The sequence below is a fragment of the Muscardinus avellanarius genome, assembly GCF_963383645.1.
Source record: "Muscardinus avellanarius genome assembly, chromosome: 5".
NCBI lineage: Eukaryota > Metazoa > Chordata > Mammalia > Rodentia > Gliridae > Muscardinus > Muscardinus avellanarius.
The window spans coordinates 11,359,787-11,385,482 of NC_137790.1; the positions used below are offsets into that span (position 1 = coordinate 11,359,787).

Genomic DNA, 25,696 nt, shown 5'->3' on the forward strand with positions numbered 1-25,696 from the left:
GCAGAACTCAATCCAAGATAAGTAAGCACATGAATAATGCAAACAATATTCCATTTATAACAGGTCCTTTCAGTGTAACGGAAAAAACCTTACAACTGCCTTTAGCCCCTGAACAAATACAATCCTTACTCTGGATTCTGCACAGCTAAAGGAAATTCCCCCAGGCTGGTGGAGTCTGTGTAGAGAATAATCTTTAGAAGGAAACTGGTTGGTGCTTTGATCCAACTCCTCCTTTGCCTTCATGGACTTGATAGAACTAGAGCAGATATACCCTCCTTTTAAGGGTGTGGTAGTCAAGTGGTGATTGTTTTTTTCTTTTTCAGATCATAGTAGTGACCCCTGCTCATTGTTGAGAAATGTAGTTTGTACTTTTCTTCACATCATTAAATATTTTCTCATGTCATCAAGACTTTCTGACAATCTCACTTTAATGGCTGCATAATATGCCACTTAAAAAGTCACTCCCTAGCCGGTGGCAGTGCATGCCTCGAATCCCAGCATTTGGGGGGCTGAGACAGGAGGATCTGGGTTTGCAGCCAGCCTCAGCTACTTAGTGAGGCCCTTTGTAACTCAGTGAGACCCTGTTTCAAAATAAAGAATAAGTCGGGTGTGGTGGCGCACGCTTGTAATCCCCACGCTTCAAAGTCAGCCGCGCTGGTTTAAGAGACCCTGTTTCCAAATAAAAATATAAAAATGGGTCTGGGAGTGTAGCCCGGAGGTAGAAGGCTTTCCAGGAACCCCAGTACCACCAAAATAATGATAATAATAATGATGATGATGATGATGATGATGATGATGAAAGAATAAAAAATAGGGCTAGGTATGTAGCTCAGAGGTAGAATGCCCCTGGGTTCCATCACCAGTATTGAAAAAAAAAAGTCACCCCCTGGGGCTGGGGATGTAGTGCAGTGGTGATATGCTTGCTTGGCACGCAGAGCATAGTGGTGCCCGCTTGTAATCCCAGCATTTAGGAGGCTGAGACAGGAGGACAGCCTCAGCTAGTCAGGCCCTTTGTAACTCAGTGAGACCTTGTTTCAAAATAAAGAATAAAAAATAGGGCTGGGGTGTAGCTCAGAGGTAGAATGCCCCCTGGGCTCCATCCCCAGTACCGCAAAAAATAAAATAAAATAAAAATAAAAAGTCATCTCTTTATACTTAGACTTTTTTTTTTTTTAATTTTGGTGGTACTGGGGGTGGAACCCTTCTACTTTGGGCTACACTCCCAGACCTATTTTTTTATATTTTATTTGGAAACAGGGTCTCTTAAGCCAGGAAGGCTGGCTTCGAACCTGAGCGATCCTCCTGTCTTCACCTGCCAAGCGCGGGATTACAAGCATGCGCCACCACGCCCAGTTTTTTGCTATTTTAACATGAGTGTATGGCCAGGCGTGGTGGCACACAGCTGTAATCCCAGTACTTGGGAGGCTGAGACAGGACGATCGCAGGTTTGAGGACAACCTTAGCAAGGTAGTGAGACTCTCAACCTAGTGAAATCTTGTTTCAAAATAAAAAATAAAATAGGGCCAGGCTTGATGGACATGCCTGTAATTCCTATATTTTGGAGGCTGAAACAGGAAAATTGCAAGTTCGAGGACAGCCTCAGCAATTTAATGAGACCATATTTTGAAGAAGAAAAAAAAGTAGGGCTGGGGGACATGGCCTAGAGGTAAAATTTCTCTGTATTCAATACCCAGTAAAACACACACACACACACACACACACACACACACACACAATGGGGTTAGAGTATACTAGAGACAGCCCTGGGTTCAAGTTTTAAAAAAGTGAGTGTAATGTATACGTTGCACATTAACCGTATCCGGATTTCTGAGGAGTACAGTTGGAAGGGCTCTTCCTGGATTCAAGGGAAAGTCGCTTCATTTTCTAAAACTGTCCATTCAGTGAAGGCCCCGTGCTGCTGCTGCAGTCTACGACCCCATATGGCGCCTTTGTGTAGGAAGTAAAACAGTGAGCAATATTTGTTTTGAATTGAAGGTCAGCATAAAAAAGTGAAGGTAAGACTTGATAGGAAATAATTGGCAGCAGCGGAGCAAAGGAAGAGTTTTCATAAACTGTTAGTGAAAATGTAGGTTGATGACCAAGTGTCTTGAAACGCAGCTGGACCTCATGCACCAAAGTGCTCAGAGTGCTCATACCACGCTGTGCAGTTCTGACAACCTATCTGGAAATTATCCTAAAAATGAAAAAAAAAATGTCTAAAGGTGCTCAGGAGGCACAGAACTGTTCAAAATAGCCAAAACCAAAGATGGAAATCAGCTGAACTATGTTGAAAAAAAAAAAATCACAGAATGACTAAGTTATAGATACTCATTTGATGGATTATTCTGCAGCCGTTAAGTGGTTGTTTATGAAACTTTTAACTGAGAAATGTGCTTATAAGAATGTTTTCACAATCCATATATAATTCTGTATTCTTTCTTATATTAAGGAATAAAATCAGGATAGTGAATTATGTACAGATGATGATTATGCATGTAATAATAATAAATGCAAAATGAAGAACTAATATTACTGAGTGCCACTCTGTCAGACAATTATATATATATATATATATATATATATATATATATATATATATATATTAAGATTTATATATATTAAGATATAACCCAGGCATGGTGCTGCATGCCTGTAATCCCAGGCTTGGGAGGCTGAGACAGGAGGATTACAGGTTGGAGGCCAGCCTCAACAAGTAGTGAGACTCTCGCCAACCTAGCGAGATCCTGTTTCAAAATAAAATAGGGCCAAGAGTGTAACTTGGGGAGGTTCAATCCCCGGTGCTGAAAAATAATTATATATATAATTATATATATAATTATATATATATATATGTTATATCTTTATCACATACATATAATCTTGATTGCCCAAGTAACTTATAAGACAGGCACTACTTATAATACCCATTTTTATAGCAGTCTATAGCCTAAAAAGATATATTGTGAAACAATTTGCCAAAATAATGACAACAGCTGCCTCTTGGGTGGTTAGAAAAGAGAACAATTACATTTCTTTTCTCCATTAAAAAAAAGGAACTTTGATAAATTGTACTGTAAAAGGATAAAATAATGAATTAATCTGTGTTCCTATACTAGATTTGAGAAGATTCATTTTTCTTTTAAATTGATCCCAGAACCCCACTGTTGGGATCGGGAACCTTGACCCTCGCCCTTCCAGTTATTTCTCTTCCTCTACAAAAGAGAAAATTAGAGCATGCCCTATTTGTGGGAAATGGGTCAAAGACAGGTTGTTTTTATGAACACAGCAAAACGGGCCAACTCTAGTGTTGTTTTTGAAGGTTTCATGTCATATTTGCTGAAACCCAGGTTTTTCTCCCTGCCCAGATCAACATTTAGGCCCAGACTCTCCCGTGCCTTAACAAATGAACCCGCCGTGGCCGGGGAGCGGGACGTGGCGGTGGCTCCTGGGACCCAAGGGCTTGTTTTTGGTCTTTGTTCTGTCGTGTTTACTATACAGCGTGAGGAGCAGCCACTGACGCACGCCGTGGCGCGCTAGGGACGAAGGGGAAAGATGCCAATGACGGGTGCGAATGGAACAAAGGCCACTGTTTTTGTTTAAATGTGAATTGTAAAACTGAGGCGGCAGCAGTCGGGCATGGTGACACACGCCTGTAATCCCGGTACTTGGGCGGCCGAGACAGGAAAACTGCAGGTTCAAGACCAGCCTCAGTCATTTAGAGAGACTTTCAGTAACCTAGTGAGACCCTGTTTCAAAACAAAAAATAAAAAAGGCTGGGGTGGGGGTTGTAACGCAGAGCTAGAACACCTCTGGGTTCAATCCCCAGTACCACCAAAAAAAAATCTTAATTAAAAAAAATACAGGAGACAGCAAAAACATTCTATACCAAAGGATGCTTAATGACACCGGGTTTTATTTTCAGACGCAGTACAAGCCCACCTGCCCCGTAGCAGCCCTCCGGGTATCTTCCCTTGCCCGTTTCCAAGGACTACAACTCCCAGTCTGCCAGAGGTCACTGCGCATGCGCCGTAGCGACCTGCGCCTACACTTCCCAGTGAGCCTAGCGGCCACGCTGCCGCACGCTTGCACCGTCGCGCCCCCTCGCTTCCGGCTCGGGTTTGACCTACAGCCGCCCGGGAGAAGATGGCCGCCCCTGCAGCCTCCAGGCTCTCCGGGCAGGTGAGGGAAGCCAGTAGGAGGATCCCTTTTGGGGTGACCAGTGACTGGTGACAGGCCCCGAGCTGGGGCGCGAGGCCACGGCTGGGGGAGCCTGGCGGTCGTTCGAGGTCTTGGGGGCCACGCAGGGGGCCCCGCTTTCGGCCCCGGGGTCATTGGGCGCGGGAGGCCGAGGCTGGGCTGCCCTGGGCTCCGAGGACCGGCCGCGGCTTGGCCCCCAAAGCAGCTTCCTTGGCGTAGTGGTGGAACCTGTGAGGGGTCACTCGTAGCGCTCAGGAATATTTGTAAACCACATTTCGTATTTTGATAAAGAAGAGAGAAAGGCGTAAATGACTCGCCCTTGGCTGCGCTGCTAGTGTTGAGAATAGCGCCCGGCCGAGTCACTGAAGCCGAAATTGGACGCAAAAATGTGCTCCTTGTCCTACATGCACCAAGATGCATAGCGTGACCCCTGGCAGTTTCCGTCGTTTTTCCATCAGCATTAGAAAATCTTTTCATCTTCACAGCCAGTTCTGATGGAGTTCATTCCCGTGCTGGAAGTATGTGAAGGTGACCTGTGCCCTTAGAGGTGCTTTTTACACTGTGGATCCCAGCTTCGGCCTTTGACAGACAAGATTCCATCTTTAAGAATTAGGGCATGTTGTCCTGTCGAACCCCATATGCTGCAGTACATGTTTGCAGATAACGCTTGGATTCCTAAGAAGGTGTATTTGGTGCAAATCATGAAGTGAATTCACACTCGAGTATGATAATAAATCCCAAATTTTTCTTAATTTTTTCTGAAACATGCACTCAGGAAGCTATCTTTTTCCTCTCCTAAGGGTGTGCTAGCTAGCCTTAGCGCATTCACAGTAAGCTAGGAAGTTAGTGGGAAGGCATTTACCTGACATAAGCTTGGTGGTGATAAATACATGAAACTAACCGATTTGTTAGTTTATGCAGAAATCTTTCAAGTGACCTTGTTCGATTTTTTTTTTAACTTGCTTTTTTTTTTTTTTACTGTTTTGAAGGTGCGATGCTTCAGTACATCAGTGGGCAGGCCTTTTGCCAAGCTTGTGAGGGTATGTGAATTTATGTTCTTTTTGTAGTTGTAAAGCAGACAAAAGATGTGAATCAAATTAGAGTACAGTTAGGGTGTGAACTGTTGTGCACTTAATGTCTGCACCTTTCTGTGCGTGGTTTGTGGTTCTTAAACTGCAATGTGTTCCCAGTGTTGAGTGCTCGCTGTACACTGGGCTCATGCATAACCTTTAAATATAATAATTTATTTTTAAAAATCATGTGTTTGTCCCATTAATCTTCCAAAATAGCCAAGCTAGCACTTACCTACTTTTTAAACAAAAGGAACAGATCCAGTGAGTTGAAATGGCATAACTCAGGTTCTGTTACAATTCTAAGCTGGGCCTGGTGGCACATGCTTGGAATCTCAGCATTAAAGAGACTGAGACTGGAGGATTGCAGTTTGCGGACAGCCTCACCTAGTTAGTGAGACACTTTCACAACTCAATGAAACCCTGTTTCAAAAAAAAAAAAAAAAACTAAGGCCGGGAATGGTGGTGCACGCTTGTAATCCCAGCTTTCAGGAAGCGAAGACCAGAGGATCGCCGTTTGCAGCCAGTCTTAGCTACTTAGCAAGGCCCTTTGCAGCTCAGGCCCTGTTTCAAACATAAAAAGGACTAAAAAAATAGGGCTGGGGGTATAGCTCAGAGGTACAGTACACCTGGGTTCCATCACCGGTACCACAAAAAAATAAAAAGAAAAAAGAAAAGCCAGGCATGGTGGTGCACGCTTGTAATCCCAGAACTTGGGAGGCTGAGACAGGAGGATCGCACAGGTTCAAAGCCAGCCTCAGCTACTTAGTGAGGCTCTCAGCAACTTAGTAGTGAGACCCTGTTTCTAAATAAAGTATAAAATAGGTCTGGGAGTGTAACCCAGAGGTAGAAAATCCCCTGGGTTCCAAGCCCTGTACCTCCAAAAAAATAAATAATAAAGTAAAGACTAAAAAATTGGACTAGGGATGTAGCTCAGAGGTACAATACCCTTGGGTTTCATCCCCAGTGCTGCAAAAAAAAAAAAGTTCTATTAAAATTGTGTTGCAACTCCCTGTTCTATCTTGCCTTCCCCCTATCTAGTAAGTATCTGGACACCATTTCTTCAAACAAAACTAGCATGGACAAAAGAACTGCTCTACTTGACAGAGAACAGTCTCACCCTTTCAGTAATCTGGGAGTCCCTTTCTTTTCAAACCAGAAGTAGCCTCATTGACTCCTAAGGGGAAAAAAAAAAAAAACGAGTGTCACTAAGTCGCTGAGGCTGGCCTCAAACCTGTGATCCTCCTGTCTCAACCTTCCAAGTACTAGGATTACAAGCATACACCACCGTGACCAACTTTACATCAGGGCTGCCTTTTCTATCCACCCCAGCCAACAGTGAGCCAATCCCCTCGGAAAAGGTCTAAGGGAAAGATCAAAATACCAGGTCTATGTTCTTATGAGCTGCATCTGATGGAACTTAGGAAAGTAATTGTTATTTGCACTCTCTCACTACCAGCACCAGAACCACTGGTAGTCCTGTTTTATCCTTTATGTGAGGACTTCCCCAGAGTCCAAAATAGTGATAAGGAGTGGCTGCTTTTCCCACTTCACAAAGGGAGAACTGAGGCTCTGAGAATATTTGCTTGCGGTTACTCAGCTTCGTTTTTGAACTGGGCTGGAACTAAATATTTCTCATTCAGCGCCTAAGCGTCCCCACAACCATAGCAACACTGAGCGCTTGTGATCATGCATTTATGGTAGCGGGTCATGTGTAGGAAAAGTCCATTTTATTGTGAAAGATGATTCAAGCCTCAGGCATTTTGGGGATTACTAAAGCACTCTCTTAAGTTGACCATTGGCGGGGACTTGAGTGTGTAAAGTATACTTGTCTGATTCATAGATGCCTTTTTCCTGGCTCTATTCAGAACCGCCTTCTACCAGTGTTCAAAAGCACTCATATTTGGAACTGAATAGTTGAGTCCAAAGGAAGCACAAACTCGCCTTAAAGTAGTTGGTTTAAGAATTAATAATTAAATTCCAGGTAGATAGAGCTGGAAGGGTCTTTAGACACTGTCATCTCGACCTCTCATTTTACAGCTGAAAAATTGGAGGCTAAAAAGAGAGGGACCTAGCCAGGGAAATAGCCCTCATTTGCTGGGGAATTGCTATGCAGAACACCTTTGCTGGCATATTTAAGCTGTTTTGTATTATGAGGTGTGTTTTTAATCATACTGACTCTGTTCACAGCAGAATACTCTGTTATTAACTCGTGTCCTGTTTCCTTCTTATGTAAGCCGCCCGTTCAGGTGTATGGCGTCGAAGGTCGCTACGCCACGGCGCTCTACTCAGCAGCATCCAAACAGAACAAGCTGGATCAAGTCGAGAAGGAGCTGCTGAGAGTGGGCGTGAGTAGCCTTCTCGTTCATTGCTGCTAACTTCCTATTTGTATATTTTTCTCTAATTATTTGATGATGTGTCCCTAATGAGGTAGGTCCTGAGGAAAAACACCACTCAAAAAAAAGAAACTGTTTTCTGTAAACGTGTTATTAGTGATAATACTGAGTCTTACTCGAAACTGTTGTGTAATAGGAACAAGCAGACATATATGTAAGGATGTAAATATTAGGAGCCAAGATTTTCAGTTTAAAAAAAAGGTATAAAATCAGAATATAGGGTGATGATTTAAGAAAAATTGCTATTTCAGAAGAGAAGTCAAAGGTCACCTTTAAAAATCTACACCTATAATTCCGGTATTTTTATCAGTGGTCTTTAGGATATGTTGTGATTTTGTTTTACTGAGAACTTATTTTCTTTTGGAAGCTTTTTCCTGGGTTTGAATTACTTATTATTTTGTTCCAAGATGTGAGGAATAGTGACTGAGAAAAACAGGCTGGGCATAAAGTCAGAAAAGAGCCTTAGCCGGGCACGGTGGCGCACGCTTGTCATCCCCGCGCTTGGGAGGCTGAGACGGGAGGATCGCACGGGTTCCAAGCCAGCCTCAGCTACTGAGTGAGGCTCTCAGCAACTTAGTGAGACCCTGTTTCCAAATAAAATATAAAAAAGGTCTGGGAGAATAGCCTGGAGGTAGAAAGCCTCTGGGTTCCACCCCCAGTACCACCAAAAAAAAGAAAGAAAGAAAAAAGAAAAGAGCCTGCACTCCAGGGAGCCAGAGGCAGAAGGGCCCGGCCACCAAGGGAGTTGAGTGGTTTGGGGGTACTTTTTTGTTTTTGTTTTTGGTGGTACTAGGGATGGAACCCTTCTATCTCCAGGCTACACTCCCAGACCCATTTTATATTTTTTATTTGGAAACAGGGTCTTTTAAGCCAGCATAGCTGGCTTCGAACCTGCGCGATCCGATCCTCCTGTCTCCGCCTCCCAAGCGCAGGGATTACAAGCAGGCGCCACCACACCTAGCGGGAGTTGAGTTTCTTAATATGATAAAAAAAAAAAAAGTAAATAAACTGGATTAAAGAAACCTACCTAAATTAGAGAATCTGTGCTTTAATTTTCAGTGACCTTTCTAGTTAAGAACTTTCTCTGCATTTTATTATTTCCCCTTTTTTATTTTCTGGTTGCCACCTCTGGCAATAAGATCTATATTAAAGAAGTGGAAGGAGACAGAATAGTATATAGTCTCTTAAAATGAAAAAAAAATTTTTTTTTTTTTTTTTTGGTGATACTGGGGTTCCTGGAAACCCTTCTACTTCCAGGCTACACTCCCAGACCTGTTATTTATATATATATATATATATTTTTTTTTTTTTTTTTTTTTTTTAATTTGGAAACAGGGTCTCTTAAGCCAGCAAGGCTGGCTTCGAACCTGCGCGATCCTCCTGTCTCCACCTCCCAAGCGAAACTTCTTAAGGAATTTTACTTTTTATTCAAGGATCGTCATTTTGTCCTGTGTAAAATTATGCTGCAGTATATTCCTAAAGTCGATCGGAAATGTGTTTGATGATACCGGCTTTTCTTGATATGTGCCAGAGAGTGCTGATTGTCTTAGTTCATAAGAAAGTGTGTGTGACTGGGCACAATGATCCTGGTGCTCTGGATAGCAAGTTCCACGCCAGCCCTGGCAATTTGTCAAGGCCCTATCTCAAACAATAAAAGCTGAGGCTAGCTCGGTGGTAGAGCACCCTTGGGTTCAATCCCCAGAACCACAGGATAAGAAAGAAAAGTGTTTGTGGCAGCTGGGATCACTTGTACCCTAAAGGATTACATTTTCTTTTGGTACTTTCAGCAACTCCTGAAGGACCCCAAGGTGACTTCTTCCATCCTGAATCCCTACATTAAGCGTTCCATTAAAATGAAAAACGTAAATGACATCACCGCGAAGGAGAGGTTTTCCCCCATAACGGCCAACCTGATGAGTGAGTACCGGAACCTTCCCCGTGTTCTTAACGCTTGGCTGCCAGGCATGTGCCACGGGCAGGAGCGTGAGCTTCGCGTGGCAGCTGTGGGCAGTGCATGAGCTCAGGAATCTCCCGGCCCACTACGTCCAGATCGGCATCGTGGCTGCCCAGGGAGTTCTTACCCAAGGAGCAGTCTAGGGGCTGCTGCGCTGTGCTGCCGGGGCAGGAGTTTCAGCCACGGAGGCACCAGTGGGATTCATACCCACAGGATGGTGTATGCCCAAGTCAGAATATAAGCCCCAAGTGTAGTTATGTCATCGTTGTTGAATAGACAGTGTATCGATTGAGGGTTGGGGCCAGACATTGGAATCTGCAACGTAAATATGGAAATCAGCTGCCAAGCTGAGTGCAAGAGGTCTGCTGCAAATCCATGCAAGCAAGAAAGACACACACACACACACACACACACACACACACACACACACACACACTTAGATGCTCATTGGGGCAGTAAGACATTGAATATATTTTTAAATAACAAGTCGTAGCTGGGTGTGGTGGCACACACCTATATTCCAGTACTTGGAAGGCTGAGAGAGGAGAATTGCAGGTTTGAAGCCAACCTCAGCATCTTAGTGAAACCCTGTTTTCAAAATAAAAGGGTTGGGGTGAGGTCGAATGCCCCTGGTTTGATCCCTAATACCAGGGGAAAATATAGTTCTATATTCTCCATCCACATTTTTTTTTTTTTTTTTTTTTTTTTTTTGGAGATACCAGAGACGGAACCCAGGGGCATCTACCTCTGAGCTACACCCCCCAGCCTTATTTTTTATTCTTTATTTTGAAACAGGGTCTCACTGAGCTGCAGAGGGCCTCACTAAGTAGCTAAGGCTGGCCACAAACCTCCTGTCTCAGCTTTCTGAATGCTGGGATTACATGCGTGGCCACCTTGCCCTGCTCCCATCCGCATTCTTAGAGGACATGGAGTCTGGTGTTTTAAGACCACAGATGCTTCTGGGTGGATAAAATAGTTATAACCACATCAAGAGTTTGATGTCACTGAGACTCCTTCGCTTTCCCAGACTTACTTGTTGAGAACGGCCGCGTGAGCAGTACTCCAGCCGTCATCGCTGCCTTCACGACCATTATGAGTGTGCACCGCGGGGAGGTTCATTGCACAGTGACCACTGCATCTGTAAGTAATAGGTGGTTGCACCGCGCTGCAGTGACAGACGGTAAAAATCGAAAAACTGGAAAGGGGGCTTGTCACGTGTGCGGTTCCTCTCCTTGTCGAGCCTCTGAACCTCTTCTTCGATGGGGCCCTTGTATCTCTTATTGGTGTTTCTGTACTAGTGATCATTCATAGGGACTACAGGATTAAATGTAGGAATACCAAAGCCTGTTAGAAAATAGTGGTTTATGAGCCGGGCGTGGTGGCTCACACTTGGAATCCCAGCATTCGGGAGGTGGAGACTGGAGGGTCACAATTTGCGAACAGCCTCAGCTACTTAGTGGGGCCATTCATGACTCAGTGAGACCCTGTTTTTAAAAAAAAAAGACTAAAAACTAGGGCTGGGGGTGTAGCTCGGAGGTAAAATCTCCAGTACTGCAAAAAAAAGAAAGAAAGAAAAATAGAAAAAGAAAAGGAAGGACGGAAAGAAGGAATGAATGAATAGTGGTTTATGTTCTTCATTGATTTGAATTACGTTGTAAGTGCCACTGCTGCATAGTTTTCTAGAGCTAGAGTTTGCGCTTTCCTCTGTTGTCAATGGGAACGGGGAGGATAGAGAGGCCGTCTGTTATTTGATATAATAGCAAAAGATTCATATGAAGTAGAACTGTCCTTATTTTATAGATGAGGAAACCAAAGCCCAGGAAAATGAAATAGCTTGCTCAAAGTTACACAAACTAGAATGCAGGTTTAGGGCCAGTCTCAGCAATTTAGCGAAGCCCTGTTTCAAAATAAAATTAGGCTAGGGGGTCTAGCTGAGAAGTAGAATGTCCCTGGGTTCAGTCCCCAGTACCACAAAAACACAGGGTCTTTGTCTCAGAAGTCTGTGCTCCTTAAACTGTGCTGTATTCATACCTCAGAAGTAATGTTGTTACTGTCTTAAATATGTATTGCTTTTCTGATGTGGTTCAGTCAGTTCGGGAAAACGGTATACAGTAGATCTGCTTGCAGTATACAACACTTAACCTCATCTAGATCAATAGTTTTCACTGGGCGTGGTGTCGCACGCTTGTAATCCCAGCATTCAGGAGGCTGAGACAGGAGGATCGAGGTTCATGGACAGCCTTGGCTACTTAGGCCCTCTGCAACTCAGTGAGACCCTGTTTCAAAATAAAGAATAAAAAAGGGCTGGGGGTGTAGCTCGGAGGTAGAATGCCCCTGGGTTCCATCCCCAGTACCGCCCCCCCCAAAAAAAAAATATTTTTTGTATTTAAAAGATATTCTAATTCTCTAAAAGAGCTTTTCTGGGTGGGGGGTACTGCCCAAGAGCATTTTGCCTCTAAGCTATGACCCTAGTTTTTATCCTTTATTTTGAAACCAGGTCTCACTAAGTTGCAGGGGGCATCACTAAGTAGCTGAGGCTGGCCACAAACCTGTGATCCTCCTGTCTGCCTCCTGAGTACTGGGTTTATAAATTGCACTGCCATGCCTGGCTTTAAAAGAACATAATTTTACAGGGAGGTATTTTAGCATATCAATACTTATTTGCATATCTCTAGTTCAGTACATAATTGGTGCCCCCCCCCCCAAAAAAAAAACATGTCTGGCTGAGAAGCATCGCAGCCGTAGGGTTGAGGGAGCCACTGTCGTGACCTTCACAGTGGCCCTGGCACTGTAGCACAGGCCAGAGCCACCATCGGCACGGCCACGCACTGGTGCCGGCCAACGTCCAGCGCATACAAGGATGAGGGCAGGGCTTTTCTAGAGGAGAGTTACTTTTGCAGAATTCCTTAGGACCAGCTGTAATAAGCCATTTGATGTTGATACTCCTGGGTAAAAGAAGTTTCCACTATTTGGGGGGGAAAACGGTTTTGCTTTATTAGTGATTAAGTACATGGGCGTTAGAAATACATAGACCTTTTGCAGATATCAGTGTTGATCTTCACTTGCTGGTGTTTTTAGTGATGTGTCATAAGTACTCTGGGCCTCAGTTCTCTCACAGATAAAATGAGAATAGTGACCACTGGCCTCAGCCCGGCCCGGGTTGGCTGAGATGGAGGGTGTACGCACCAGGTGCCATGGAGGTGTGGATTAGTTCGAGAGATGTCCAAGTCTCAGCAAAGGGTGTTTTGATGGGATATTAGTAGACTTTCACCACCAGAGATCCTGAGAGGTTCACAAAGACATAAATGGTTTGTTAGCTTTGGACTCTGGGCTGGGGGCGGGGCGCAGGTAAAGAGCCTTTCCTGCAGTAACCTTTCCCTTCTCATCTGATGACCGGGAGTGAGAAGGGCCAGGAGAGTCAGCGCCCAGGCCTCTGGGGTGCGACTCAGCCCTGCCGACCTCAGGAAAGCCAGGTCCTGTTTTCAGCCAGGCTCAGGAGTGCCACGGCATGCCAGAGCTCCCGGTGACCGTGGCCCTGGGGAGCGGCGATAGAGCAGGGAAAACTGACAGAAAAGATAGAATCCGAGCCGGGCGTGGTGGCGCACGCTTGTAATCCCAGCATTCGGGAGGCTGAGACCTGGAGGATCGTGGTTCGCGGACAGCCTCAGCTACTACTTAGTGAGGCCCTCTGCAACTCAGTGAGACCCGGTTTCAAAATAAAGAATAAAAAATAGGGCAGGGGGTGTAGCCCGGAGGTCAAATGCCCCTGGGTTCCATCCCCAGACCCGCAAAAAAAAAAAAAAAAAAGAAAAGAAAAGATAGAATCCAAGTGGTCTGCAGCTTCCCCCCAGGAGGTGACGGGCGCACGGTGACCACAGGGCCACCAGAGGAGAGGCCGCACTTGCTCCGCAGGCTTGGGGGGGTCAAGCTCCGCGGACTGCTGTGCGGGAGCAAGTGGGCGTCGGTGCGGCTGCTCCCTGGTCCTCAGTGCTTAGGTGAGTCCCGAGGCCCATCTTGGCGAGGGCCTTTACCTGTGATGGCTTTGTCGCTTTGTCTAAAGAGTGGCTCCTTCTTTTTCAGCCTTTGGACGATGCTTCTCTCTCTGAGTTAAAGACAGTCCTGAAGAGCTTCCTAAGTCAAGGGCAGGTCCTGAAGTTGGAGGTCAAGGTGGGTTATTCAAAACTCAAGATAGAAACTCTGGGAAGAATCCATGAGAAGTTAGATGTGTATACTTACTTTAAACGTAAATGATTATCTGACTCCATACACAGTTTCACAACCACTTTCTTCTAGATGGGATATCTTGTGTTTATAGCACATTTAGTCATTTCAGAGTACGTTTCCATTGATTTGATGAGTGGAATAATATGTCTTTGCGTTTCTGACCTGTTTTCTTTTCTAGACTGACCCTGAAATTATGGGGGGGATGATTGTCCGTATTGGAGAGAAATACGTCGATATGTCTGCCAAAACCAAGATTCAGAAGCTGAGCAAGGCCATGCGGGCCATTATCTGAAAGAGTTGATTTTCTATCATGAGTGACAGTTCTTAAACTTGGGGTAACAATAAAATGCTTCCTGAAGAGACAATATTATGTTTTTTTTTGTCTTTAAATGTGTGACACAAAAAGCCTTATTTTCATAGCTATCTTCCAGTATCCCCCTAGTTTCGAGGTTAAAAGCTCCTTTTGGCTGGAGAATTTGGTTTGCGTGCGTTACTCCTACACAGTCACTCGACACAGACCATCTGCGGCTGCCTTCCAAAAGCTCGTGTCTTTAAGGGCTGATTGAGGGCTCCTGGTCCCTGGTCAGCCTTCTTCAAGTGGCCGTGCTCCATCAGTCCTCCGGGGCAGCCCCTCCTGCTGAGGTACTTTGAATCCTGCCCTCGCTTAGTCACTGTAGGCCACTTCATGGACATCTCTTGGGGCTGCTTAAAGCCTTGTGATGCAGATGGTGCAGGCGTTGGCCCTGGACAAGTTTGAGGGCCCTTGGGATTAGCCCAGAGTAGCATGCCTGGGCACTGGTGGCTCAGACCCAGGTCTCCTGCACATGCTCAGAGCCACATTACTGGCAGCAAGAGCAGCAGGCTGAGCCAATCAGCAAAGTCCCCGCGCCCCTTCCCACTGTCTTAAGATGTTGCCGATATACCCATTAGTGCATCCCAACGCCGAGGCCTGCTCAAGTCTACACAGCAACACCACAGCCTTCATGGGGAGGTGTGCCCTGCGCCCCACCTGGCCACCATGCCAGCTTAAACGCCGGCCTCCTAGTAGCTGGGATTCCCTAAGCCACCATTCCCTAAGCTTGCAGTGGGCCTGGAGCCACCCATAGAGACTGCGTTGACCAGTCTATGTGTGTGCCCTCCCTGCGTCCCCTCAGCAGCGACATGCTTGCAGTCCTAGTCATCATTCACCCTGCCTGGACACACACCAGATGGTGGAAGCTGGAACAGCCCCACAAAGGGGCAAAAGCCAAGGCATGCCAAAGAAGCCGCCACCAGGCCTGGCCACTGACCCCAGGCCGCACCTGGCTGCAGTGGGTCGCCTGTACAGCAGCTCCCCGGCCTTCACCTCCTGACTGCAGAGTCGCCCGCACTAGGCAGCTCCACACTCACCAACAAGGTCTGCAGACCTGGAATGACTGACGCCATCTTTGGGGAAACCCTCGCCCTGCTTCCCAGATACTTGAGAATCAAACGCAACCACCTCCCTGCTGATAACACACACGCAAGGGGAAGTAATCAAGTGCCTCCTACCTCCAAGCTACACCTCCAGCCTGAATGTATTTTTTTTTTGTTTTGAAACAGGGTCTCGCTAGGTTGCTAAAACTGGCCTTGAATCTGCAATCCTCCTGTTGCAGATTATAGGATTTTATGTGTGGGCCATCAGCCCTGGCCCCAAATAAACTTAAAACTAAGATAAAAAATAAATCTGTAATTAGAAAATAAATATTCTTGAATAAAATATTGCCGTAATTATGCTGGTTACTGAATTTGATTAAGGATATATGTTGAACATGTTTAATACTGTTTTTCTGTTTGTGTGGTGGTGTGTGTTATTGGGGATTGGACCCAGGGGTGTTCTACCTCTGAGCTATACACCCCCCAGCCTTATTTTATCTTTTTTATTTTGAAACAGGGTCTCATTTAGTTACTAAAGTCCTTGCTAAATTGCTGAGGCTGGCCTCAAACCTGTGATCCTCCTAGTCTCGGCCTCCTGAGTACTGGGATTACAGGCCTACACTACCACATCCAGCTTTTATGATGTTTTCAGTGTGATTCTTTTCACCCTCCAGGCTGTGCAAAGACCTTTGTCAGACCCGAACTCGGTGTCATTTGGGAAAGTAACCGTGTTTTATTTACTTACGATAGTTTTTTCTTTGGTTTTTACAATGCCAGGGATTGAACCCGAGGCTTCAAGCATGCTAAGCAAATGCGCTATCACTACCCATTTGCTACACCCCAGTCCAAATTTTTTTTGTGTGTGTGTGGTACTGGGGTTCCTGGAAGCCCTTCTACCTCTGGGCTACACTCCCAGACCTATTTTATACTTTTTATTTGGAAACAGGGTCTCTTAAACCAGCGAGGCTGGTTTTGAACCTGCTCGATCTTCTTGTCTCCGCCTCCCAAGTGTGGGGATTACAAGCGTGCGCCACCATGCCCGGCCAAATTTATTTTTAAAAACTTCGAATAAGCCAGGCATGGTGGCGCACGCTTGTAATCCCAGCATTCGGAAGGCTGAGACAGGAGGATCACAGTTCACGGACAGCCTCGGCTACTTAGTGAGGCCCTCTGCAACTCAGTGAGACCCGGTTTCAAAACAAAGAATAAAAATAAAAAAAAATAGGTCGGGGCTGTAGCTCGGAGGTTGAATGTCCGTAGGTTCCATCCTCAGTCCCGCAAAAAAAAAAAAAAAAAAAAAAAAAGTCAAATAGCAACTAAATCAGTGTTGAAATAGGGAAGAATTGCCTTTAAAACCCAGAAGATATAAATAATACAATACAATTCAGTGCTGGTTTTGCTAATGGTATCCAACACTAAAACACAAGAGTCTGAACCTGGAGATCTGTCTATTAGAAGCTTTGGCGAGGGTGATCCTCTTGCGTCTCTTCAAGAGACAATCTTAGCTTTCTGGTCTTGCATCAACCGCTCATGGCATTTTTTACATTAAACAACACAGGACTTCCTAGAGTCTCAGAAGCATTCAGCCCAGGGAAATCTATCTCCAGTTGGTGCCGACATTTATGTGAAGAGGAGTTGTTGGTTCGTTTTGTCTTTAGGTTTCATCTTGCAGAATTCTTGTACATCCACTAAACCTTACATGTTGGAAAAGGAAAGACATTTTGGAAGAGACGCCATCTGTGGGGCCACTAGCTTCCTGTGTGCTCAGCAAAGAGGTGGGGCGGAGAAGACCCGAAATAATCCACCGTGGCAGGGTTGGCTTTTCTCATTTTATTCATGAACTATGTGAAATTAAACCATACAGGTCAAAATGACCGAAGAATTGTTTTGATGAGATTTGTTCGTTTTAAGGTTCAAGATGCACAGGAATCGCTATTTATACTGATGTTCTTACTGGTTTAAAAAAAATTAAAAATTAAAAGAACCTCAGGTGCTGTAATCCAAATTGGTAAAATTAACATTTCACACATCATAAGGTGCCGAAGGGACACGCCAACAACAGAACCACCGCAGCTTCTTCCAAACTAACAGAAAAAGAAACCTAATATTTTGGCCCTGCTTTACCAAACCTCAGACAAATACAGAATTCCACAGTTTATGAAAGTGTCTAGTAATTTTTTTAGAACTCCACTAACATTACATAGCAGACAATATAGTCTCCCTTTTATGGAAAATTAAATAGTACCATTATTTGGCAACGGAAGTATATTACAATCAACAGGATTTCTTTCCATCAAGAAGGAGGCCTAGCGCCATCCTGGGCAGGGCTCAGAGGGAAGCAAGATGTCACCAGCACTATGGCCGAAGTGTCTGGAAGTCCGAGGCCCTCGTGTTACGGTTGATGACATTCTTTCGCAAATGAGCAAAGCTCTACCAGGGATGGCTTGCCCGCTGTACTGGGTAGGGCTCTATGCTCTGGCTTTTCTCCTCTGCAGACTCTTTTAGAGCAGCCTGGGTCCAGGGAGCAGCTGACCGGCCCGTTCCCACTCAGAGCCCCTCTGCACCCCCAGCCAAGAGGCGTCACTCTGGAGAGGAAGGGTCGGGCCCATTCTGGGCGGATGGACCGGAGCGTGCCTGCTTCTGCTCGCTATCCTGACGTGGCCTTCCTGCGCTGCACTTGAACAGAGAGCTCTCGATGGCTCCACCCGAGGGAAGAAAGGCAACTACAGAACGTGCGGACAGTTCCTCAAGATGATGTGCGGAGGATTCATCCGCCTCCGAGGAAGCTTCCAGACAGCACAGCTTCCCACGGCCCTGAAGTCCAGGAAGTGGCTTGGACCGAGTTCAGCAATGTCAGGCCTACAGGTAAGAGACTTTCACTGTGGCTTGACAGCGTGAAGACGCTCGCAGCCTGTTGGAAACCTAATGCTCAAACTCACTATTGTCCTTTCAAGCCATTGGCCCTAAACTTTCCACAAACAGTGATGAACGTTCAATGCCCCTGAGTCACCAAACACCAGCTCGTCTCAATCCAGAGACACTTCCGGGCCATTCGGTGAGGCTGGGCTCATGTCCCACCTCCTGAAGTTACTTCTAAATAGATCTCTTGGGGGTTGGACACTGAGTTTTAAGGAATTCTCCCTGGGTCACCTGCAGGGACATGTCACAAACCTGTGCCCCAGAAGCAGCCTGGACTTGAACTTTTCCGGGTGTAGGGAAGGAGAGGAAGACTTCTTTGCCCTTGGAGTCTCCACTGGGGACACTGCCTGTCCACAAACAGCTTAGCCCAGAAACCCCAAACTTTGCCCCCAATCCTGGGGCTGTACAAGGGTTAGAGAGGGTGAAGCCACACCAGGACCTCGCCTGGAACATGCAAACACTAAAGGGGACGCTGATCTGTCCAGAAAGAGAAGAGGAAACGGTCCCAGGAAGTGGCCCCCCTGAGCTTCTGAGCTCTCTGGTAGGACAGCTGGGTCACGCCCGGATTCCTGACCTCTGACAGAACCCAAGAAAGCTTCCTTGGCACACAGAAGGACCTGGTGGACCACAGGGTCTCAGGCTCTCATCCTTCCGGACACAATCACTCTCCAGAAAACGCTGTCTGAATACATGGGTTTTTAATGCAACACAGAAGCCTCATCTGAGCTTATGGGGACAGGGCACTTTGACCTCAACACATCGCCACACATTTCGTGGGAATCTGTCATATTCCCTGCAGGGGAAAAAAAAGCCCAATTCCTGGAATTTCTAAACATATACAACTTGGACTTTTTTTAATATAAGAAATTTAGTTAGTTGGGTTGAACCCAAGTATTCTGATTAAGCATTTCCCACTCTATTGGGATAGGTTTAAAACTTTTTTCTATAGTTTTATGCACTTAAATTAGATTCCTAAAATACTCTCATATACATACAGAAAAATAATCTCTCGATGACAAATCACATTTTACAGTAACAAGCTGAATATTTTAGACTACACAAGCTGTGTTAGTGTGTGCAACACTTGACAGCATAGTCTTGCATACCGTATATACATTTAGTCATGGTCATTCCCGTAAACATACAGCAGAGATTTCACAACTCACTGTTTGAAGCGCACAATCTTTTTCACGTTATGTAGTGGGACTCTGCCTTTTTCTTAGCTGGAAACAGCAGAAAAACCAGACCCCGTGAGCTGATTATCATACACAGCACATTTTGTGGCAGTTTCTCACTTGGATACATCTATTTACACCTATGTTCACGCAGCTGATGGAGCGAAGGCAATACATCAAGGGTGAGATGGTAGCCGACTCCCCCATACACGAGACACGAAGGGCGCGAGGAGGGCACAGACTTAGCTGGAGAGGCTACAGCAGACGAGATTTGAGGTTGCTCTCACAGCTGAAAGATACTTTAGGTTATCGGTAATGCATGCCTTCAGTGCATGTCTAAAACTAAATGTCACTAACAAAGACCTTGCTAGAATATCTACTTCTGACACAGTGCATATTTAGTCGATAACATATCAAGGATGTTGACTTGGAAAATGGGCCTCAAAATATTCATTCATTCAAACGGATGCTAACACCATATTAATTAATTAAATGCCTCTAGAGAACACTTTGGGAGCTTTTCTACTTTGGAAGATTGTATGATACGTGGAACCGAAGCTATAATTTGCTATTTTGTTCAAGGTGACTTAACCAAATCCACTCGAGATGGGTTTGCAATTTCTGTTTGTCCTGTCTGTCAATGTTTTTTTTTTTTTTTTTTTTTTTTTTTACATAGCCAACAGAACCCCAGATAGAATCCAGAAACACAGTAAGGATGATTGCTGTAGGTGTGTAGAAATGGGACTTCATCTGCAAAAGCAAGCCCAAGTGCAGAAGTTGGAGCATCTGGCCCAGTGACAGCAAAAGCCGCGACAGGAAGCATCACACAGCAGGAGGGTGAGCCGGGGTGAGGGGGGGGCGCACCCAGGCGGCCCTTGCACCCCAGCTCCATCCTCTCTGCTGTGGATCTGGAAAGTCCCCCCAAAGCTGACGTGGTCCCCAGTGTAGTGAGGTTCAGGGTGGCGCTCGTAGGTGACAACTAGATCCCGAGGGATTTGACCTCGTCAGCCGACCCATCCATTTGGTCCATTAAGAGCTGAGTGGGCTCCTGGGAGGTAGGCCTGAGCTGGAGGAGGTAGATCACCGGAGATGTGCCCAAGGGCTTGACGCGCTCTTTCTCTTTCTCTCTCTCTCTCTCTCTCTCTCTCTCTCTCTCTCTCTCTCTCTCCCCCCCCTCCCCGCCCCTCTCTCTCTCTGTGGACTGAACCTGTCTGATGGCAGAGGCTCAAAGGCCGCTTCCCTTCCAGTGGCATGACCAGGGCTGGGAAGCCAGGGATCAGCTCCTGCCTCTGTGGGTGACAGCTCCATCACAGGCCTCGGGGGGTATCTTAGGGTCAAGTCGGGGCTTGGGGTTTGCATCCTCTGATTAGTCCAGCCATTTGCACTTTTAGGAAATAAAGGCTGTTTGTTTGTTTGTTTTCAGTACCAGGGATGGAACCCAGAGGCATTCTACCTCTGAGCTACACCCCCAGCCCAAATTTTATTCTTTCTTTTGAAAGAGGATCTCACTAAGTTGTGGAGGGCCTCACTAAGCAGCTGAGGCTGGCCGAGAACCTGCGATCCTCCTTTCTCAGCTGCCCAAGTACTAGGATTACAAGCGTGTGCCACCATGCCCAGCTCAAAAGCACATTTTGAAAAGCATTGTCAGCCCAGCTGTGAGCAGCTGCCAGGGAGCATGGCTAGGACTGTGTGTGTGTTACCTGTACAGTCACCAAGGGCCTGCACCCAGAAGGGACCCAGCTCAGCATGATACCCTCCGGTCACCATCTTGAAATTCTTAATCACGTAGAGCAAAGGGCCTCAAATTTTCGTCTAGCACTTGGCCCATAAAGGATGAGCTGGTCCTGAAGGTGTTGGGACAGCAGGCTCCAGGAGCCTGTCTCTCCCTCAATCCACACGCCTATCCCCACCTTACACAGACACACATACTGGGGCCCACACAGACACATGTACGCACACAAACATACACTCATACGCACACAAACACCCACACACATATACCATTCAAACTGCTGCACCCCACCAGCACCTCATGCCACTGAAATATTCCATAAGTCAAAGTCTGCAAGCGGAGACTGTTGTAAAGCAGGCCTGACTTCTAGAACTCTGGCTGGGGAGAGGAGCCTCCTCCCACCTGCTCTGCAGTCCAGCCAGCAACAAGGGGGCACCTCCGACTCACACACGAGGTCTGCGAAGGCTGAACGGCAGGGGCACCGCTAGCACAGATGCAGAGAAGACAGGAGGGCTGCTAAGGTGTCCGGCCCCCACCCCAACCCCAGGCAGCTGGGAACAGCAAGGTCTCGCTAGGTGCCCCAGGAGCGCAGGGCTTGAGCTCCACCTTCTTCCCTCTCTCAGCTCCAGTTTGCCCTCGCCTAGGAGAGTGCTGGTGCTCGGCCTGGCTCTGAGTCAGTTTCCCAGCCCTTAACTTTGCGCAAGCTCCTTTTGTGCTTTTCACAAGAGCAATGCCCCAGAGCTCCAGCAGATGGAGCCAGAACCCCGGGACCTGCCGTGGGTGCGCCCAGCAAGTGTCCATCCAGACGCTGCAAAGCCCCCACCCTGCCGTGTGTCCCGTCTGCCCGAGGCCCCAGCTGCGTCACACAGAGACCGGAGGGGGCGGGAGATGGATGTGTACCTAAGAGGAAGACGGCAAAGGAACAGAGAAGCCACGATGCTCATGTAAACAACAGAAATATAGAACCAGAGCCCAAGACGAGCGCAGGCAGCCCTTCTGCAGCCTAACAAGAGCCCCTGCTCACTGCTCGGTTCTCAGGAGTCAGAGGGACACTGGGTACCACGAGGCTGACTCGAGCCCGCTCCCTAGCACGCTTGCTCTTGGTGGGCTTTGACTCCTAAAACACTCATCACACAACAGGGGGGAAATAGGCTGGTACAGGAAATAGCACAGAATCTCATTAAAACACAACTCACAAGAGAACTCTGACCCACAGTAGGGGCAAATTTACCCTGAAATATGACAGCCTGCATAGTACTGAAAATACTATTATGGGAGTGTTATCTGGTCCCCCGAGGCTGGAGTAAAGAGGGTTCTTTTTTGTGGACTTGACGGAGTCTGCAGGGAAAGGAAACTGTTATCTGGAGGTGGATATGAATTTTTATAAGCATTGGGCGTTATTTAAATGACTTAAAGTTAGACCTGAATTGGACCTGCCTGAGAGCCACAAAGAGCAGCCCCTTTAGGGCCCCCTGAATGCACCGTTATCATGACCGGCCACGTTTCCAAGAGGCAACAACCCAGAGATAAGACTGTGCAGTGTGCCGGCGTCCGGGTCTGGATGCTGCCCAGTTAGAGAGCTCTGGGGTCCTGTTCCGTCTTCTCATGGGCTCCGCTTTCCATGCTGATCATGAATGGAGTCCTTTCTGACTCCCACAGATATAAAGTCATGCACCATAGTTAGGCTGATGACCTACAAACACACAGACTCAGTAAAACATAAGGTGAGGAAATGTGGGTTCTAGAACTCTCCCTTCCTGGAGTTCAGATACATATCTGCTTTCCAAGTACAAGGGAGCCTTGGGCAGAAAGAGGAGGCTTAGTCTCTGTGTCAACCAGCCAGGCGCCTCCTCGGAGTCAAACCTAACAATGAGACCCTCCTTACGTCTTTGTCCCCTCACAGGGCAACAGTGATTGATCAGGACTCCAGAGAGAACTGAAGCAGCCAAGACGCGTGGGGACCGGTCACTTCAGGAGGCTGGCGCTGGTTCCGGGGCCTGCTGCCCTAGAGGGGCCAGCCAAGACACAGGCCAGCGACAGCGGGGTGAGCCACGCCTTCATCAGGGACAGGGCACGTGGGGGCAAGTGGGTCTGGGGCCACTTCCCTGGAATGGCCTGACCTTTGGAGCCCACCCCCAAAGGAGTAGGTTTCAGGGAGTGAACCCCTCGGCCTCCTTGGCGGCTCTCACCAGGCCAGAGGGCTGGGGGATGCACGCAAAGCCCTATTTGGGCTTTTTGTTTCGGGTCCTTTGTTTTGCTTTTTCTTCTACTGTTCTACGTTATCTTGTGACGTTATCCTCACCAAATGCTTACACGCCTGCCTTGCCTTGGAAGGGGTCCAGAGGCAGGTAGGCAATTACAGCGTAAAGGAGAGAGAAGAGAGAACGAAGGAGGAATGTCTTCATTTTATCAAGCCCCGGCCCTCCCCTAAGGGACCTACATATTTATGTGCAAGAGATCAAGGGAGGCTGGCAGCCCAGATCATGGCACCTGTGTTGGGATTCCTGACTCTCTCTTACTGGTCTACAGAGCTCAAGGTTGTTCCAAGTTAGCACCTACCACTTACACAAGCCTCTTCCTGTCCCTGAGATCAATCCCAGAACAGAAGCCTGGCCCACCCACCCTCCTCTAAGCCAGCCTTCCCAGAAATGCCATCTCCAGTGTGGCCTTAGAGCCAAAGAATCAGAAACACAAAGAAACACTAGAATCTGGTCTCCCGGGGCCGCTCCGGGAGGGAAAAAGAAAAGAGGAAAAAAATCTCAACTTTATTTGCAAAATACAAAAAGATAAAATGGCTCGGTAAATCTTGGTAGTTGACCCGGGCTATCCCCAGCAGCAAGGGGAAGTCCCTGGCAGGGATTTCAGCACCCTAGGGTGCAGAGCGGGGACGCTAATTCTACCAAATGCCTCTTCAAGTGGCTGGGGCCGCACTGTCTGAGGGCTTCACCACGCCATCGGTCTCTGGGGATACGTATTATGCTTCTGCTGGTATGAACCAAAGGCCTTAGACTTAAGAGCAGAACAAAGGCATCCAGCCTTGTTTGTTTTCAACTCCTCACTCTCTGGCATAAAATGCTCTAGGCTTGCAAAGCAAGCATATCTGAGACGAACAGATCTCGTATAAGCTCACACTGGCCTCAAGTCTGAAGCGACTCGGTGACATCTAAAGTATGCCAGGCGTCCATGCAGAAGTGGAGTGAAAAAGTCAAATCAAATCTCACTTTCCGTTTCCGGTGGAAAGTCTTAAAGTTGTTACACACTCCGGTTTTCCTCCTATGCATCAAAAAGGCCCAACCAACTAGGAAAAAAAAAACTGCCTTGGAGGAGAGACATACAAGGTATTAGCAAAATCTAAAACACACTCTACGCCGGGCGTGGTGGCGCACGCTTGTAATCCCCGCACTTGGGAGGAGGAAACAGTAGGATCTCCCAGGTTTGAAGCCAGCCTCAGCTACTTAGTGAGGCTTTCAGCAACTTTGTGAGACCCTGTTTCCAAATAAAATATAAAAAAACAGGGCTGGGAGTATAGCCCAGAGGCAGAAAGCCTCTGGGTTCCACCCCCAGTACCACACACAAAAATAAATTTAAAAATAAAAAAAAAAATAAAACACACTACGATTTCCATCTTTTTTTTTTTTTTTTTTTTTTTTTTGCGGGTCTGGAGATGGAACCCAGGGGCATTTGACCTCTGAGCTATACCTCCTGCCCTATTTTTTATTCTTTATTTTGAAAGAGGGTCTAAGTTGCAGAGGACCTCACTAAGTAGCTGAGGCTGTCCGAGAACCGCGATCCTCCCATCTCAGCCTCCCGAATGCTGGGATTACAAGCGTGGGCCACCACGCCCAGCTAGATTTCCATCTTTCAAATAAAAGCAGGGGGCGGGAGGGCCTTGTCCATTTCTCCCTTTATCTCCAGCCCTAGCACATCCTCACTCTATATGGTCACCCTTGCCTCAGCCAGCTCCAGAAAGACAGACAGAAGGCAGACCTTCGATCCCTCTTGTCCCCAGGAGATAGCCCTGAGGATATCACGGGTGTTGGCACCTTATCACCAAGATAAAACATGGTGCATGGGGGCAATTTACCCAGTTTGTATGAGATTTTTTTCTATTAAGTTCAGGTCAACTCAACCAGATGTTACTGGATACTTTCATATGCTTAGGTCACGCTTTTATACAAAAAGTAAAGAAGAAAAAATATCCCCCCTCTTTCATCAATATTCTGTCATTAATGTTTTTCTCTGCCATCAGGGGACAGAGGCATATACTCCAAGCAGTCAAACAGGAAGACTGACCTGTTTCTTGAGCATTTCTAGTGACCCAAGCCTAGAAAGTTCTCTCCTCTCTAGTTAGCCCACTCTGGATCTGGATGGACCATGGGCATCTTCAGGTTTCCATGGTCCTGGTGCCTAGGAGATGATGCTGTATATTTACTTGCCAAGAGAGAAAATCAGCCAGAGAAGCCCTGCCCCAGAGGAAAGATGATGCAAAAAGACCCTTTGGGACAGCTGGTCTAGGAAGAAGGCCTGGCCCAAGGGCTCCTGTCTTTTGTGCTCCCAGGATAACTCATAGGGATGACTGAGTATCAGAGCCTAGGATGTAACCAGCAACACTCCTTTGAGAGGAGGTCAGAGCG

General features: G+C 46.7%; 1 protein-coding gene across 2 annotated transcripts; it reads left to right on the forward strand.

Moving 5' to 3' along the window:
• Window positions 1-4,121: 4,121 nt before the first annotated feature.
• On the forward strand, window positions 4,122-14,133 carry ATP5PO (ATP synthase peripheral stalk subunit OSCP; the record flags this gene model as incomplete). 2 transcript variants are annotated; one of them, XM_080696348.1, is made up of 7 exons in its annotated part: window positions 4,122-4,179; window positions 5,187-5,237; window positions 7,505-7,615; window positions 9,451-9,580; window positions 10,645-10,757; window positions 13,698-13,784; window positions 14,020-14,133. In XM_080696348.1, the coding sequence occupies exons 1-7, from the start codon at window positions 4,144-4,146 to the stop codon at window positions 14,131-14,133; spliced, it is 642 nt and encodes a 213-aa protein (XP_080552474.1). In that variant the 5' UTR covers window positions 4,122-4,143. The 2 variants fall into 2 exon arrangements, with proteins under 2 accessions (XP_080552474.1, XP_080552473.1); XM_080696347.1 differs by lacking the exon at window positions 4,122-4,179 and having other exon boundaries at window positions 5,060-5,237.
• Window positions 14,134-25,696: the final 11,563 nt, after the last annotated feature.